Raw genomic sequence first — 14,002 nt, 5'->3', positions numbered from 1 at the left:
GCACATTTTATCAAGTCTGCATATATAGGCTAAATGAATTATCATCCTCTCCATCATCCTTACCCACTCTCCTATTTTCAACTGCACCGGGGAAATCAACACCATTTATCAGATGGCCCTCCTCCCTGGTTATACAAACATACAGTAGCTATCTCAATTTCCTTCCTATTGACTGAAAGGACGATGGTAGACTGGAAGAGAAATAAAAAGCCTACACTCCACCAGGTCCATGTTCAATAGAGGCTGGGAAACCACCACAACACGACCATTTACCAGATTGACACTTGTGAACATAGCAAGCACAGTTACAACTTACTTCAACTCTGTCACAAAGGAAAGGAGACTACATGATCATGCAGCAGGGAGAGTTCTTATGGCTAAATTTTGCCCCTCTCTATAATGAAACCAAAATTGTTATAACCTGGAAACCACACAACATTAAAATTACAAAGTTTCCAGATCCTACCTCACCCCATCTTTAATGTTTGGGTTGGTATGATGAAGAAAACAGGCCTCTTAGACTGGGGAGATCAGACATAAAGAGGAATTTATGTGTAATAAACCAAAGACTATAGGTAAGTAAATAAACGGTATGAAACACCATCCATAATTTGGCAAATGTGGTAATACTGATGATCTCAAATTCTTCAAAGATTATAGCTACATGTATAAACAGTATGAAACACCATCTGTAATTTGGCAAATGTGGTATTACTGATGATCTCAAATTTATCAAAGATTATGATGCTTATTTTACATTTACATTTACAGGCTACTGACTATGATAACACGTTTAGGTCTTTTCACCTAATAGTAGTGCTCCATGTGTTGTGATCTTGAGATGTCCCAACTCAATCCCCTGTCCCACATGTCTTTATGCAGGACTTCATCCCACATCATCCTCAGTCAGCATCTGCATAATCTTCCCTCCATATTCATGTCTAGGACTCTCCTCAACCAGCCACCCTCCCCCTTCCTTGCAACATGTCCAAACCATTTCATATGTTAATTCTCTTTCTCATAGCATATCATTCTCATTCTGTCACCAAGTGGGTGTGCTACTCATCATCTAAACATTCTCATGTCTGTGGATTCCAATCTGCTTGTATCATTCTCCCTTATTGGCCAAGCCTCACTGCCTAGCAAAATAGAGAAACACTTCTCACATTAATTATAGTGTGTGTCCTTGGTACAAAAAGAGAAATGCTTCACAGCCAGGAGGGCAACAGATCCCTAAACTTCTTTCATCCACTTCTCATCTGGCAATGAAGTTAGCCTCTGCTGCTCCTACACTCAGTATGTTCCCCAAATAACAAAACTCCTCCATGCATCATAGTGGTTATAACCCCAGACAACACTTTCCATTCAGTCATAATCAGCCTAAACACCCCTACATACTGCACACTGAAAATTTCTCGCATCCTGCATCGTATCTCCAAACATTAAAATAACAATCTCTTGTGGACCCATTAATTATAAGTTGTACACAGAAAGAACTTCTCCCGACTCCATTTTTAAATACAATCCATACTGCAACATGAATAAAGGACAGTTCAGGTGAAGCAATTACTGTGCTGGAGTTCAAAATGACTCACACAATTATCCACCACATTCATAAGTCATCATAATCATCGTTCCACCAATATACATTATGTTGCACAAAAACAGAACTATAGGAACTGATGTAGTGTGCTATCAAATTCATCAGCAGTTCTCCTGGATCTGTGTTTTCCTTTTCCTGTTTCATGATATGACTCACTCTATTTATTCGTGGGAGACAGAGTGATGGTGATGGTGATGACGATGATGATGATGATGATGATATGGAAGCCAAGATGGTAAACTTGAATGTATGCCAAAATATACATAACCCACTATATAAGCACCTCATCTGCTGACATACAAACCGAAAACACAAACAACCATAAACGTTCTACTTTAATTTTGCTATGAAAATTCTACTAAAGGTTAAGGATCAACCTTACACCAGCCAGCCAGCCACAGAACTGTTATGATAATTCATCACTGTGTTCAAGGTCATAGTTCAATACCTGTTTGGTCACACCTTAAAGCACCATCATCATCAAACACTAAAACCCACTAAATTAATGGGGTGGGTTGGATTACAGTCCAACTTCCATGGATCCCACTCTTTACTTTTCAAATTCATCCCATACCCAGCCTAACACAGATATGTTAATGCATACATTAACACAATTCTATGTAGTCCAACTGAAGCCCCTGTTCCAAGTCAAAGACTTCATAGCATTGGCCACTTTTCTGCTTATGTCACTTCACTCTCCACTTCTTCTATGCATCTGCCTTTCTTCACTACCACTGCCCTGAGAAACCTTGTGCAAACTTTCAAACTTCTTACTAATCCAACACAGTACAATACATAAAATAAATTTCCTTCTGTCTATGGGTGACTCTACACTGAGTGGCAAGCCAAACTGTTTCCTGTGCACCAGCAAACCATTAACTATGCTGGTTGTAACCACATAACCAATTTATGGAACCTGGTGGTTTAGTGGGTAATTAAGGTGCTCCAATCAGATTGAACCTGTGCAGGTTTATATCTATGGGGTGGTTGGGGTTATTGTTCGCGTAATACCACTCGTGGATGACTGAGGCTGGTCACTCTCATCTTAAATGTCAGAACCAACTTGCCTAGCCCAGGGCTCCTACACTCCTCATTGGGCAACACTGGATTAGATGATGAATGACTAGGAAGAAAAAATATATATATTTCCACAAACGAATTCATGTATGAATAATAGGTACTTTTATCACTCCCAATATGAGTGTGTGAAAAAATTTATTTGCATTAAGCATTATAAGATATACAATTTAACTAATCAAATCCTCTACTAAATTTCCGGACTGCATGGATTTCATATGTTGTAGTCACAGGCACATGAACTTTCGCTATAATGGAATGCCAATGAACTAACAACACAATCTGTTCTGGGAAATAATTACGTCTCCAATAACCAACATCAAGTCCCTAGTCAAAGAGAAAGGATACAGTATTAGGAATGTATTCCTTGTATCAAAAGATAAAACTGGCACAAAAAGTAGCCTGATGGAAGACAGAATGACATGGAGGGGATTTGCTTGTGGTAACCCCTTCCTGGATTAAGGCATCTGGCTACAGATAGTGAGGGGGAGTGAAATGAGAGTAGAGAAACTGTCCCTTTGAATAGTACAGTCTTGGCAAAGGGATGCGGTAATCTTGTCACAAAACTTGAACAGTATTAGCAAAGAAATACAGTAATCCTGTCACAAAGCCTGAATAGTATTGGCAAAGGGATATGGTAATCCTGCCACAAAGCAACTGTGCTGCAAGTAGCTATACAGAGGGTTGGACAAGAGCTCCCGTGGCCTTTTTTCTCATGTGTTTCAGTTCCCATAATCGATTAAAAAGCCCTGCCACAGACTGACCCACCCTACCGTATCATCATATTGATTATAAATGCTCCAACGTGTTTTCATGTAAAATGAAAACAAAGTCAAGATAATCATGAGCAAGACTATGATTTGCAGCAAATACGACTGCACAATTACAAATCAGTTTTCCTGTGTCTAATAAAAAGGATAACCCATGCATGCATCCCCACCACTTGGTTCTACAGTACAAATGTAAGCTTATGTGAGAATCATGTTTACCAAATACTAAAGAACAAATTACCTCTTAAGGACTTTCGGCTATTTACAATGCCACCAATGTTATTACAACCATCCACATATATACAACTTTTAACATGCTGTGGAGCCATTGCTAAGTTACTGCCACCATAACTTACAAAATCATGAAGGAAATGAAAGGCATAAAATCTTTTCTGAGTGTGGGACTGTGGATAATCTGCAGACCCTGTACCCCAAAAGTGTCCAATTACCTCACACAGTGTCCTCTTAAATTGTTCTCTGCATAACATCATTACTCTAAGGTGGAGCAATTCCGTTCAAAAATATGATTAAAAATAAAAAAAAAGTCACTTTAAACTTCAGAAGAAAGGCAGCTTGCCTGTACTCGACCATCAACATATGAATTAAAAGTGCAGTACAGTTCTTTCACCTTAACTTGGCTGAGTTTCATGCTTTTGCAGCTTAAACCCAGTAGCTCTATGGTAAAATAAGACAACAGTATAGCTCTACTTCTTTTCCATAGCACATTTCATGACTAGCACTCAATTCTTACATCAATCTTATTAGGGATCAACACAGATGATGGAGAGACATCATGTAAATCTCAGGCCAAGTTACGCTACAAGAGTAAATAACAGTGACTTACCTCTTCCTCCACAGGGTCGGTGAACATCTCAGTGAGACCGCTGTAATCTGCCGTGCTGGCAATGCTTCCATACAGCCCGGACATTCGGTTCATCTCCATCTCCCTGCAGCATAATGTTACACTGGTAAGAATTCCTAGCTATAATCATGTATGTCAACTAATTAATCCCTCAGTATGAAGGGTCTCTCCAAAGCACAATATATTTGGCTGGTGACTGAAAGAACAAAGTAAAAAGATGTCATGTTACCAGTAAGACTATAGTTGTGTTGTGTTTATCTAATGAAACTTGGTTATGAGGTAGGAATGAATCTCGGGTTATTAGACACACAAAACCTTTAATATGACAATACTTCACCTCGACTGGATTAAATTTGTCAGGTCACAACACACACACTATACAGTAAAAGTGTTTCTGACACCTTAACATCCACATGAGCCTGGGACTGCCACCAACACGCAACATTTGCTTCAGTAAAATGGGTCTCCTCTAAGCTAAATAAAATCACAGTGGTAGTAAGAATTAATTAAACAATAATGTCACCATAATCAAGGAATTAATAAGGAGCATTTTCATTTACACAATATTTAATAGGTGTAGTAGCTGTGAATAACACATGGGTGGTTTTCTGTTATCCAGGTGAACTAGTATATACACTAACCATGAATAAGTTAGTCAGTGTAACTAAGCACAAGCAAGAATCAAAGCTGCCAGTACTGAGAAAATTGTTGCACTAATCAGTGGAGCAAAAAGTCCCTGGAAGAAATGAATGGTGCCTATGGAAACAGTTATGAGAAATACATTACATATCATCATCGTCATCCTAATGCTATTTCCTTCCAATAACCGAAGTGAGCAGAATGCATGAGATCCACCACCATCATCTCATCATGATCCTAACACTATTTCTCACTACTGTACTGTAATAAATGGAGCGGGTAGGATTGAGACCATAAAGCATGAATGTACAATAATTATCAGGGTGTCTCCAGTGAAATGAGGCATATATGCACTCCCTCATTATTCAAGCCTAAAAAATTAATTAGATGTGATTCATGTACCACCAACGCAGATGACAGGAGGCTGGATGCACAGTAAAGAATAATGAAATATCTGAGACCTGATGGTAAAGCTGCTGTTGTTGCTGTGGCCCCAAGGTCATCTGGACATGAAGTGATGAGTTGGTGTAGGTGGAAAAGTGAAATACAACAGTAGCAAAAGAGAAGTGGGGGCAAATGTAAATGCTAGTACACTACAGGTAATTCCTACATTTACTCCTTCACTGCAATGATGGACTGATTAGATCTGAACATGCTATCTTCATACAATTTTACTCAAGTTAGGAAGGACCTACAACTGTGAAGATGTTAATGCTGGTTATAATCTAACCCTCCAGTTTGAATAATCTGAATTCAACTGTCTTAAAGTAAGAAAAACGGAATGCAATAGTGGTCCAGCGAAAAGGATAACATGTACTAGAAAGCTTAATTTCACAATCCAGTAAAAAAAAAAAAAAAAGTGTCACTTGTTTTTTTACATAAGTAGCCAAACCTCTTCATAAAAACAATGCCTTGCCATGATCCTGTATATACCAATAATATGAGAAGTTATACTATCCACATACAACCAAGCTGTGTTTACTGAAGAAAAGCATAACCATTTTAAAACATAATGATCACTACCACAATTCTAACCTAGTTTCCTACTGATACATGGGGTGGATAAGACAAAAAGTATATGAAAAGGAATGGAAATAAGCACAACTATTAACACAACGCCCAGTGAGATGTGCCATACATCAATTAAAGCAAAACAATACGGAAAAGTTTCTAGCACTGTCAAACCTGCACAAAAATCCCGGGGGAAGGGAGGTATTAGCAATATTGACAGGTACTGATCCCCAGACTGGAACCAGTGGAGGTCCTGTCAGGGTCGTCCAATCACAGGGGAAAAAGCTGATGCAGTAACATGAAACACAGCTATACAGGAACAACCATAACAAAATCATTTTGTGGGATAGGAGTTTAAGTGCTTTTATTTTTAACCTGGAAATTGCATTAAACATTGGCAATCCAAAAAATCTTGACTCTTTAATAACTTAACAGTTAAATTATGACACACATGTGTATATTTTAAGCACTAATAAGCATTGCTTTAATGTCTGTCCTCAACTATGCTGTACAGTAATAGTTTGTATAATATATGAAGATATCTAAAACATGTTCATCTATTTCTTCTTTATCTTTCTTCAGAATTGCATTATGCAAAGGAATGAGTCCTCTACGGAAGCTCAATGGCAAAACTGGTCTGAAAATTTTGCTTCCAACTCAACATTCTCAATTCTGTGCATTTCAACAAATAACATATTATATACAGGCCAAATCAAATGATGGACTATGCTTGTCATGGAAGCATACGTCAAAACTGAGAGACTATCAAACAACAAGGAATCTCTGAATAATGTACAGCTTTTATATGGGACACTGACAAAGAATAAGAACCCTTGCTTTACATTACCCTCCTGTAATTGCAGTTACATTAATAAAGATTCAGACATCTTTTTTGAAAGGATAAAATGAGTTATTATAAAACTGAGAAAAAACACTTAACTCACCTGTTAGAGAGCTTGGGTGAAGTAGAGATGAACTGATTTAGAGTAGATTTATCATAGAATTCCTTGAATGAGTTGACAGAGTGTATTGAGTGTATAGAATTGAGTGAGTGCTCTCGGCGATGTCGGAACCCTCCAACGGCACCCCCTCCTTCCTCCAGTGGGGGTGGAGGAACTGGGGGTGGGCCAGCACTCCCATAGATACTGCCAAGGGAGGCCGAGCCACTGTAGATCCCAGATGAGGGGTGACTGCTGCTATATAGACCCCCAACACCACCATACATCCCAGACAGGGAAGGTGGGGAACTGCCATAAGCCATATGGAGAGCAGAGTCAGAGGATGGGGGAGCCGGGGCAGGAGGAGGGGGGTCATCTGTGCCCTGGGAGTCATCCTGCCCTGAGTTCTGACTGGAGAGGCCAGGAGATGGGGGATCACTCTGGCTCTGACTTGACCCAAGGGCATCTAATGAGGGCTTGGCGGAGGAGGAAGTGGAGGCCGGGCGAGGGACCGGATCAGACGGGGCTGGCTGTGGGGGTGGTGTGTGCGCCAGTATCGGGGTCTTGGGGGAATTTGGGGGGGTGTGGGCTAGGTTGGGGACAGGGGCTGGGGTGGCGTCGGGACTGGCGGTGCCATCACTGCGGTCAATGCTGGGGATGCTGTGGAGGGAAAGGCGGTCGGCCAGGGAGGCCACCTCATCTTTGGTGTTGCCTGAGGAATCATCTTTGGAGTCACTAGGAACCAGGGATGCTGGCGACTGTGTGGGGTCACCTGCAAAATAACGAGCAGTATAAGTCAACCTGTACAAGCAGTGTATCAAAAAAGTTTTAGTATCCTTACAAATGGTGCAAGCAGTTAAATTTAGTACATACACAGAAAACAAGGGCAGCATTATTATTATTAAAAAAAAAAAAAAAAAAAAAAAGTTTCTACTGGATGTAAATAATGTCACAGTTCTTATAACTGTAAACTAATAAAGGTGCAAATGTATTCCAAACGAAAGTACTGTAAATTCCTTTTGGAAGAGCTGGAGTTTGTAAGAAGCAAAAAAAAACAGATTATTATCATTATTATTATTATTATTATCATCATTACATTACTATTATTATTATTATTATCATCATTACATTACTATTATTATTATTATTATTTTACTATTATTAATATCTATTATTATTTTATTATTCTTACAAAAAATGGCAAACAAAAAGTTATATAGTAGTTTTAACGATAAATAGATTTTGTGTAAGTCTGTTAAATGGATAAAAGTCATCACTATCACCCTCACACTATCCATATTAATTTAGGGGGTGGGAAGGATCTAAAAACAGGAACAGGGAATCACAAAAGGAGAACTAACCAAAGAATGCCCAATGAAACAGGCTACATATTAATTCCCTTATAATCAAACCCTTCAACATTCCTGGATAGCCTCACAGGACTAACAATCGACACAAAAAACACATTTCACAAATGTCAAATTTTTTCACAGACTGTGAATGGAGTGAACTAGCTTGTGAGTCTCTTGAGCATGTGGAAGAGTTCTGTTATTTGGGAGACATGTTATGAGGTGGAGGTGGGGCTGGAGCTAGCTCTGTGGTTAGAGTAAGGGGTGGCTAGAAGAAGTTCAGGGAGCTGCTGCCTCTCCTGACACTGAGAGGGCTCTCCCTCCATTCCAAGGGATCTTTGTATGTGGCATGTGTTAGGAGTGTAATGCTGTATGATAGTAAGACCTGGGCAGCAAAGGAAGAGGATATTCGCAGGCTCAAATATACAGAAATGGCAATGATTAGGTGGTTGTGCAATGCATCCCTGAGTGCGAGGCCTGGGGGGACTAGGTTTACGATGGAAGAGTTGAGAGGTAGGATAGGACTGTAGTGTATTGGTGTTGTGATAAGCAGAGATAGACTGAGATGGTTTGGGCATGTGGAGAGGATGGGGGATGAGAACTAGTTGCAGAAAGTGAGAAGTGTTCATGTTGGGGGTAGGGTTGAGAGAGGTAGACCGAAAAAGAACTGGGACGAGGTAATTGCGTGTTACCTCAGGAATGAAGGACTAAATACAGAAGTTGCCAGAGATCAAGCAGCATGGAGTGCCGCCATTTGGCTAGGTCATTGCATGCAAGCATGTTGAAGCCTTCAAAAACGAAATGAAACAAAACGAATGGTAACATAAAAAAAACACTTCAATTTTTTTTACTGCTCGATTGCAAATAATTACAAAACACTATAAACACCCTATGCACACATCATCATTGTAAAAAACTGTTAACATCTACTGTATATCCATATTAACCCATAAAAAAGAAAAAAAGGTAAACATTCATGATACCTGAATGAAAATGAAACAAAACACTGAAATACGAGATTGTAAATACTGGATGAAGAAAGATGTACACTATGTGGTAAGATAAGCTTGTACCAATAACTGCAAACTACTGCTTTCTTAATGTGTGCCCAGCAAAGCTTTTGCTAAATCAAATTATCCAGCAGAAGCTAGAACAAAATTAACAAGGAATGAATCTGGTGAAGCAGTTAGGGCACTGGACACTGGTGGATTAATAAACAGTAGATCCAGTTAATGTACATTTAATTTTATTCCTGCAACCATAGTTTTATGCAGCTAAAAAGATTTGCAAACTGTCGGGGTTAGACAGTCCTAGCATTCTTTAATTTTTTTTACTATTAGAGAGCCCTCCTTGGTTGAATAAGGCCATCCAACAGTAGCATTACTGAAATGAAACATACAGTATGTACAAGGACTGAAGGATTTAAACCAATGATATTCCATTTATCAAAAAATTACTCTCAGTAAACAAATGATCCTGTCTGGTATTCTGAGTAGGCTAATGCAGAACTTTATGGACAACTCAGTTTAATGAACACTTCCAAGACCTACTTTTGTCAACACAGAAACATAGCATTAAATCATCGATCTGATTAAAATTACCAATCAAAATGCCTTGGCATTATATCATTTTTTTCTTTTCTTTTAAAAGTGGGAACCAAAGGCCAGGAGCCCACAAAATGTTCCCTCCAAGAAAAAACAAGAACAGGATAACAGAGAGCCACATTCAAGTTCCATTCATTTCAAGATGCCTGGACATACTGTTTGAAAGACTGGAGATAATAGGCAGTAAGAAATACAGAGGGAGACAGTTCCAGACTTGACCTGTTGCATACATGAAGGAATGGGAGTAACGGTTAATTCTTGCATTAGTTGGACAGAAATGGGATGAGAGTTTATTGCTAGAGGGGTGCTATGCACCCGCCGTAGTGACGGCCCGCCATAGTGGTGGAGGGATGCAAGCAGACAGTTCAGAGGAGCACAGTATTACGTAAAGAAGAAGAAAAATTGCTTCTTGTCCTGTTAATGCATTACAATAATATGGGAAAAACAATCCCATATACAGTGAATACCAAGCTAACACGAGCAAGTCCCCCCAAAAAAAAATCCGTGCCCCCCCCCAAAATCCATGTCTTCCCAAGACGTACCGGTAATTTTTTCATAATATTTTGGGTGTATAGACATTTTTATAGTTACCGGTATTTTTTCCCTGCTACTTCCTGTTATACCGGTACCACAACTATCATTTTCTAGATCACTGCAATGTCCATACTGTATCTCATATGGGTATGGGACCGTAATCATATATACCGTAGTGGAGACTGCCTGGATATACAGCATTACCGTACTGTACCAGTACAACTTTAACGAGTGGTACAAGAGAGAGATACAGTATAACTAGCCTACACTATGACAAAAAAAGTCACCTAAACTACCATAATAAAATATTCATGCTGGAATTTTTGTGCAGTCACTGCCACCTTTACCTTCCCAACATCAGAAGACTCTTAATGTCAGTACCATTTGCCATTATCCCTGGTTCATCTGCTGATATAAGAACTAGCACAAGTTTATGCATATTCAGTCAAGCTGCTTCAGTTAGAGTATAAGAGAAAAATTTGCAAAGAGCCTGCTTAAATATGGTAAACTACCATTGTTCAAACTCCACCAAATATTAACTTCTAATAAAACAGAAACATATTTTTGGAGGGAAATAGAAGGGCAAATTCATTAATAATAATATTTTATGATAAAAAAGTCCAATACTGAACTGTCCACAGAGCTTCCCCAACACACAATGAGCATAATGTTTGAACATAATTTATTTAATTTTGTGGCTGTTTCACAATATAAGTCTCAACAAACAAATTAGCCAAAGCACAGCAGTTATGATACAGTACATAAATGCACCACTCATTCTGCACTGGTGAATGGATGGCAAAAATTGCAGGACAGCTGCAAAATCTAACATTAACACTTGCAAAGACACAGCAAGAAAACCAGCATATTTTCTGCCAACAAGTTAATCATATTAGTTTAAGTAGCACCTTGGAATACACATAAATATGTAGAAAAGAGGGATGAATTGAATGAAAGTACTGATGATACCTGGAGTCAGGTGTTAGGCACATTAATTATGTGTAATCAATTTTTCACAAGAAAATGACCATGACAAACAATAACAACACAAACTGCTTTTACAAGTTCTGCAAAATCTACGAAGGTACCAGACAAGCAAGTCCCAGTTGTGCATATTTTTGTAAAATCTAGTAAGCTATGCACAGAAAATATCCATGCACTATAAATAAATACAAGATATTGTGAATATGTGACACTGGTTGATTCTTAAACTATGGTACTGGTATGCACAACAATATGAAGGGCAGAAGTACCATCAACTTTTGTTAGGCTACGAGTAACTTGCATACACTTCAAAAGTCTTGCTTCATGGGTGAATGAAACACAGAAGACTTACTCTGGCTACAATGGGTCATTTTTATAAATTCCATAATCATACATGGAAGCTGCAAATGAACAATAATGTAGTTATTTCTCTTCCAAAACAGTACCTAGGCTATCCAGAGTTTTAAAATCTGGCAAGTTACACATACTATTTCATGAGATTTTCATACATTCTGACAAGACAGTAATAATCAAATCCAGTAATTATGTGATACTACTGAAGGGTATTTGCTTCTTCTTTTTCTAGCTCTCTGAACTGTACTTCACCCAATCATTTGATGGGGAAAATGGCTGGGATGATGATGGTGATGATAATTAATGGATGTGTCTCTGGTGCGGGACACAAGTTTTCGTTTTTTTGTAACTACTGTATTTAGAGCTGATGAACTTTGTACGAGGACACAAACAAGTCTCCTATGGATGACACCAACATCTGTAAATTGTGCCACAAGGACACATTTTTTCAAAACACTACAAAACGTTGCGTATTCATGGATCTTGGTACCCATGCTAACAGGGTATCTGAGTTATAAAATCTACTAATTATAGCAGTTCCATAATTAATACCAGTAGCAGAAACACAAGAGTACCACAGCTTCATTATCAGTCTAGTGTTATTTCTTGAAAGCTATAAGAGTTTCATGTAAAATACAACTCAGTTAATTTTTCTTAAACAATATACAATCCTAGAGTCATATGTAACAAGTAGCAAACCTAACCTCATTGGTGGTGAAATATTCACGTAGTGAGTAAGCAGCTATCTTGTACATAATTACAAGGATGGTTAAATCAAGCTGTGTCCCTCGTATTCATGTGATCCCTGACTGAATGGTCAACTTGAGTTTGCAAAACTGCTACGGTATCCCGTTTTTCAACTCATTTGACAATCATGTGCAGCAATTTTGAAGGGACAACTGGCTTAACAACTAAGGTGATTTACTGCTACCTCATAAGTACTGGTAACTGAATCTCATGCAACCACTGTTCAATATTAATGTTGTGGATGTGGACCATTTCTGTCAGCTGAAAATAAAATACCTGTCTCTTCATCCCTCTTGAACTCATCTATACAATGCTGCTGTTTTCCGATTAAACATGTGATTGGATATATAAAACTATCTCCGATCTAAATTGGGACTTATCAATAACCGAACAATGAGAGCTATATCCATCAAATCTAACTTTGGCAGAAGTGCACTAATCTCTCACATGAACTTATCAAATAATTATGGAGGTCAAGGCATAATTCAAACAGAATTAAAAGCTGTAGCTTTCAGGGTCAATGTCTTGTTAACCCTGGCATAATTTAGCAATATAATTCATATCCTTAATAAAAGTAAAAAATAAATGATGGTAATTCTGTAAAAACTAAACTAAATAACTAACAAGAAATGCACCATTTCTACTGGCAAATGCAGTACTAACAATTATATAATGAATTTTTTTTTTTTTTTGCTGAGAAATTTACAATTAACCTCTGTTTATCAAATATTTTTGTTATACAATGTTTCTCCGATTTACAGGTCACACAAACTGGTATATCACTCGGTAAATCCAGCTGCCCAAGTCCCCTCCCTTCCCTCCACCTCAACCCGGCATCAACATTTCCTGGCACCCTTTAAAAGTTAAATGCTGCCGCGATTGATATGGTGGCCCTTTAAATCCCCATACACGCACCCCGCGGGTTGACGGGGTACTGGCCAAACCTCCCGGGCAAATAAGGCGAAATATAACCACAAGTCTGGCATTGATACTCACTGCTGTCCATCTTTGGTAGAGTTGGTGAGGGCTGGGGCCACAGAAATCACAAGACGAGGGGACAATGATGATGCGGGCGCTCAATTGTCATTTCCCGTCCCGATCGCCCGCCTAACTCTTGGTCGATTTCTCCACATACATGGCCTCTCGAGCACTTTTAACATGGAAAACGTACGCGGTAGACACTTATAGAGTTCACTTATCAAGTTACATGTTGCAAAACGCGCGAAAAACTACGAGTCTATCGATTTTACGCAAACATCTTTGAACACAGCCCACCGACTCCCTTCCTGGACATTAATTTTGTTTGGATTGCATTTCTAGAGGTAAAACTGGAGCACCAAAATAATATCGACATGATCAATTTATATAGTATTTAGGACCGGTCGTTATGACTTTATCAAAGTATGCTGTATTCTGGGAGAGTAGGAGCAACATTAGAGAGTTACATGGCACTATTTTTTGTTACTAAGAAATGCGCATGGTGGGGAAGGTGTGGGGTTTCCAGAGGTCAACGGGCGGCAGCTGTCAGGT

General features: G+C 38.8%; 1 protein-coding gene across 1 annotated transcript in view; it reads right to left on the bottom strand.

Moving 5' to 3' along the window:
* Window positions 1–13,741, bottom strand: part of pyd (zonula occludens-like protein polychaetoid) — a 397,456-nt gene extending 383,715 nt beyond the window's left edge. The window contains exons 1-3 of the mRNA XM_080281008.1: window positions 13,469–13,741; window positions 6,907–7,672; window positions 4,295–4,397 (exon numbers count right to left, since the gene is read on the bottom strand). Of these exons, the coding sequence (XP_080137134.1) occupies window positions 4,295–4,397; window positions 6,907–7,672; window positions 13,469–13,478 (879 nt within the window). The 5' untranslated portion in view covers window positions 13,479–13,741. The remainder of the gene's footprint in view (window positions 1–4,294; window positions 4,398–6,906; window positions 7,673–13,468) is intronic.
* Between the last annotated feature and the right edge of the window lie 261 nt (window positions 13,742–14,002).

This window comes from Coenobita brevimanus, chromosome 87 (assembly GCF_032717465.1).
Source record: "Coenobita brevimanus isolate Jiangsu-jjx chromosome 87, ASM3271746v2, whole genome shotgun sequence".
Lineage (NCBI taxonomy): Eukaryota > Metazoa > Arthropoda > Malacostraca > Decapoda > Coenobitidae > Coenobita > Coenobita brevimanus.
This window is presented reverse-complemented; position numbering and strand designations above follow the sequence as displayed.